The sequence below is a fragment of the Etheostoma spectabile genome, chromosome 6, assembly GCF_008692095.1.
Source record: "Etheostoma spectabile isolate EspeVRDwgs_2016 chromosome 6, UIUC_Espe_1.0, whole genome shotgun sequence".
Taxonomy (NCBI): Eukaryota; Metazoa; Chordata; class Actinopteri; order Perciformes; family Percidae; genus Etheostoma; species Etheostoma spectabile.
In genome coordinates, this window is record NC_045738.1 from 27771331 (window position 1) to 27776567 (window position 5237).

At 43.7% G+C, this 5237-nt stretch overlaps 1 protein-coding gene across 2 annotated transcripts in view; it reads left to right on the forward strand.

The window, feature by feature from the left end:
- znf407 (zinc finger protein 407) overlaps window positions 1-4750 on the forward strand; it is a 160666-nt gene extending 155916 nt beyond the window's left edge. For both annotated transcript variants that reach the window (XM_032518478.1, XM_032518479.1), the window contains exon 10: window positions 3249-4750. In XM_032518478.1, coding sequence (XP_032374369.1) covers window positions 3249-4123 — 875 coding nt within the window. In that variant the 3' untranslated portion in view covers window positions 4124-4750. The remainder of the gene's footprint in view (window positions 1-3248) is intronic.
- The last annotated feature ends 487 nt before the right edge of the window (window positions 4751-5237 follow it).

Sequence of the window (5237 nt, forward strand, 5' to 3'; positions counted from 1 at the left end):
TGTGTGTGTGTGTGTGTGTGTGTGTGTGTGTGTGTGTGTGTGTATATATATGTATGTACTGTATGTATACTGTATACACACATACAGGTTTTATGGTTATGCAGCAGAATCTGCACAACCATTGAGTTATCGTCCTCTCCAGCCAACCTCGCAGCTTTTTGGCATAGGCAGTTAGCATGGGGCCTGTAGCTCTGTGTAAATAGGTAACCTCTGCTGCTCAAAATGCCAACTTTCTCTGGCTGTCCTCGACAGTGCTGACTTACTCCACACACTAACTACTGTGCCTGTCACTTGAGATACAAATAGTAGAGTCCTAATTGATATTTACTACACAGACTTGTTATTGTTGTACAGACCATGGACCGCAGCATCCCAGTGAGTTTTTTGTTACTTTGCCTTTTTTAACAAATGCACTTTGTTATCTTATACTACATGTACAAGGAGAGAGATATATGCAGTAGATGTATAGAGAAAGATAGAGGCTCATAACGTGAGAGAAGAAGCAGGCTCAGACAGTTAGAGGCGGGCAGAAAGACAAATACTTCCTCCGTTGTTCAGTATATAGTATTTGAGCTGTACTTGCGAAATGTAGCCCTGAAATCAGTCTAAACAAGGCTCCAGAGCACCAACAAACCTCTCTCATGACAAGGCCCTGGTCTGATTACCCCATTTTTCTTTATACTAAAAGGAAACTTACTGCACTTATCGGGTGTGAAAATGCACAAAGGGAACATCTTTTGAATAGAAGTAAGTGAAAACAGCTTTATCTTTAGAAAGCCACCCTGTCCATCTACACTTAAAAGACTACACTCTCTCTTGACTCTTCCAATATCAGTTATTATTCTGTGACACCTGGCAACGTCTGGATTGTAAGTTCTCTATCATTTGTTAGGCCCATTATGATTCAACAGCAAGAATCCATGGCTTACTCTTTTACTTTTCTGCAGTCTTTGTGAAAAGAGATCTTGAAACGGCTGTCTTTTGTCCAGTGCTCTTTTTTTTTAGCTACTCCCTAAAATAAAGGAGGCAGGTTAGGGTGTATGTGTGCACGTCATTAAGAAAACAAGTTCTCATCTTTTTACTTTTAAGATTATTTGGTTTGGGTATTGTCTGCCTTTATTTTGACAGGACAGCTGAAGACATGAAAGGGGAGAGAGAGGGGGGCATGACATGCCGCAGGTCGGAGTCGAGGCCTGCTGTGTCAAGGAGCAAACCTCTATATATCTGGGCGCCCATCTTCTCACTTTTAGGATAATGCCAGTTTTTCATGATTTACGATACTGTATGCTTAAGTGTAAATATATTTGCACAGGACAGATTGGCATTGGAAAAGTTCAGTCAATATTTGTGACCATGAGCTAGACTCTCTCTCAAAGACAGAAACCATAGAAGTCTCAAACTTGTAATGTCCTTTACATGCTTTAATGTTTACAAAACACGAGTTATCCCTGGTACTGTCTGTTTGAATAGACCTGTATTCACCATCTGTTTGAAACGATCTGGATTAGCGCCCCTCAATGAAAAAAGCCCAGTTTGCGCTGATTGGTCAGTGTTTCTGGTTCTTCCGCAGCTATGCTATCTCCACCAACGTTCACGTGAGGCCGTTCGAGTGATGTGTTTTACGTCACCGCTGAGACAGCAACATTCAGCTTTGAAGAAGAGGACAACAATTACCAGATAATTACCTTCTCTGAAGAGTCCTCTATGTCAAACCTTCAGCTACTGGCAACTGCGTTGAAGAGGGGTGTGCGATCACGGAAGAACGGCATCATGTGGATGCACCAACAGTGTTGTTGTCATTGCATAGAATTCCTCATGGGGGGAGACAGAAACTACGCACTATGGGCCCTATCTTGAGGTGTGTTCAGGTGCATTCTGGGTGTATTGCCATCTTGAGGTAGCAGGCATTGATCGCGCCATTGACCAACAAAAACCTGGTCTAAAGACAATAGCGCAGCATTTCGTTGCTATTTTGTTCACACTTTTCTGGCAGCCAGGAAGAACAATAGATGGGTTCCTTGACAATAGCATCTGTAATTTCTGTCTTTCCAGGTCTTAATTGTTCACTCTGATGTTGGACACAAACACATAAAGTGCCGTTTCCTCCAGCGCTCCATGTACAACTTTGTCCATTTTGAGAGTGTATCTGCGCTGGACTAGTAAAATATCTTTTCATCTAAGGACAAGTGGTCACTGCCTACTTAGTCTATCGACGGCGTTTCATTTACGGGATTGTTGAAATCTAACACATCTCTGTGCCTGTTTACACTGGAGGAGGACAGGGCACAGTTGGGTCAGAGACTGTTTGCCGCACAACTCTGAGTTTTTGATCACATTGTCAACCTTGTAAGAGCAGGACATTAAATGTCAGGGGGAGATAGGAATATCAATGATTGATGAGTTTGTTTCTGTATGTACTGCAAGAACTGTGATCTCATCGCTACCCTGGGGGCTAGACCTTGTGCCTTCAAAATGTCAACTTCTCAGGAAATGAGCTAACAGCAACAAAAGTTATTTTGTTCTTTCCAAAAAAAGTTGAGGTTTTGAGGAGAAGTTTTGATATTTTAAGGAGCTTCTTGAGCATAAGGTGTTGTAGAATCTGCAAACTTGCAAGTGCAAACATTCAGGTCAAACTAAAACATTGCAAATTAGGGACAATGTAGTCTTCCCTTGATAATATGTGTGAACTTCCAGTATCTGTACAATAAGTTAATTTGTGCTCAGAAGCTGAGCCGTGAACATAGTCCCCTCTTCACTGTCTCAAATTCCCATTTTTCTGCATAGATTAGCCTACAAGTGTCTGAGCCAGGCACTGTTTAAACAATGGCATTTCTAACACTGTTCCTATCACCTTGGAAACGCCATGGCAACCTGTGATCTGAGAGGGCACAGTGTGGCTCAATTAGCACCAGCCGCATCTCATGCAGTCTCCCGCCAGCCTAATATCTCCATATTCTGTCTCCTTTCATGCATTAAGTGACACAAATATGTGAAGTGTTACATCACCTTTTATATCACTTCCTCATAGATTTTTCCCTTTTTCTCACATTGGTGAATGCAGAGACAAAGTGAGTTCTAGTAACAGTAGTTATCAAGAACTTTGTTATAACAACTTTATTGTTTTTATAACTCATGCCATGATCAACATTTACTAACCTTTCTACTCAGTTTTGGATTCATTTTAGTAGTCTAGGAATTAGTTAAAAAAAAGAAGAAATGTAATTTGAAATGTGTCTCTGTGTTCCCAGGTATCGTGTCCAAGTCTTTCGAGTGTCGTCTGAAGGGTCAAGGGGCTACGTTTGTGGAAACCGAAGCCATGGACTCCCCTGGGCACAATAACAGCTCAATGGAGGCATCTGGCCACAATGATTCTATCCAGCAGGTCATCATTATCCAGGGCTACGGCGACGGGGAGGTGACCATCGACCAGGCCCTGGAAGAGTCGGCTGCTGCCACCCTGCAGACGCTGGCCATGGCCGGCCAGGTGGCAGAGGTGCTCCACATCACAGAGGATGGACAAGTCATAGCCTCGGGCAGGGAAGTGGCATCCGCAGGGGCCCACCTGGCCGAAGGCAGCACCCAGTACATGGTACTGGAGTCGGGCGAGGCCAGGAAAGAGCTGCGGGCCGCGGCTAGAGGAGGGGTAGCAGTGGCAGCCGCAGGACAAAGTCACATGGTTTCGGAGTCGTCCACTGCTCTGGATGCTCTGCTCAGCGCCGTCAGCAAAATGGGCCATCAGGAGGAAATGCAAGGGCAGGCTGTCGTCGCCCAAGAGGTCCTGAAACCTGAGATGGTAGAGGCTGTGCAGAGCGTAGCGCTGCCGGACGTCAAACAGGAACCGGAAGAGATACAGGTCATCCAGGAGACCAGCCGCCAGGAGATGCAGGAGGTGCTGCAGCTCGCCGCGTCCCAGATGATGAAGAAAGGTCTGACCCAGGTTATTGTCAACGACGAGGGAACGCACTACATTGTGACAGAGCTGGACAACTGCACCTTACAGGTGGAGGGGAGCGTGTATGGAGGGGCAGGGGACGGGGAGGGGCAGCAGGCTGAGCATCAGGCTGGAGAAGAGATGGTGGTCTATCTGGATGGAACCCCTCATAATATAGTTCTGGAAGGGTAGAGGATAGAGAAATGAACTGAAAAGAAGTACAGTTGTTGTTCCATCAAATTTTTACTTGTTTAATTCTGTTAAAGCCTATTTCTTTCCGTTTTCTGTTTTTGACTATCTTCTCTTGGGCTAGGCTAAACTCAGGTTACACATCATTTATTCTGAGGGACAGTGGAAGACACAGGTTTGGTGCTAAGTGAGTTAACTTGCAATCCTCACAACCACCAGGGCTACATTAACCACTTCATTAATGCCATGCAGCTTAAGGAAAGGCAAAAAAAAATTCCTCTTGAAAAAGGTTTTTGAAAATGCATCTTATATTCATTAGTCATTCAAAGGATAATGTGTATTCTGCTTTTTGTTTTCTTTATGATACCTTTGTGAAAACTTTCTGTTTTGTTTGTGATGTTAGAATTTTGACCATGACACAATGATTTATTAATTCCCTTTTTTTATTGTTGTCTTCTTTCCATCCGTTAGATTACTGGTTGATGGATTTTAAAACAAAAAACAAAGACAGATGATTTACATGTTGAAATAGAGTTGATAATTACACATTTCAGTTTTTTGACAACCCTAGCTCTAAAAAAACATTAATGCCATTTAATTTCGCACAATAAAGATTGAGTCTAAATTTTTTCTCGGGAGTATTTGCCGTCAATTGTCACCTCAAGCTCACATTTCAGCCTCAATACGACCATTACATGTAAGGCACAGCGCCATCATATAAGCAACATGCACATACAGTACATGCATCAGCTGCTGGCTCCCATCATGCTTGCTGATCACTAACGCTGTCATTATCATCACCATTATCATTATCGTCATCATGATCACCATCATCCTAATCGTCATCCTCTCCCCCCATCAGGTCCATTCTGTTCATTGCATATAACACTCATCTTTTCTCCCCCCCCCCCTCCAGCAGTATTCAGCACTGGAGGGAGAATCAATATTCATTTAGGCCCCTACACAGGCCGCGTTTCTGATGGAGTGAGTGGGAGAGCAGTATGACGGATGCAAACACAATGGCCAACTGCTGAAAGTAGAGAGACAAAGCACTCATACACACAGAGGGCATCAAAAGACCATCCCTTTAACACACACACACACACACACACACACA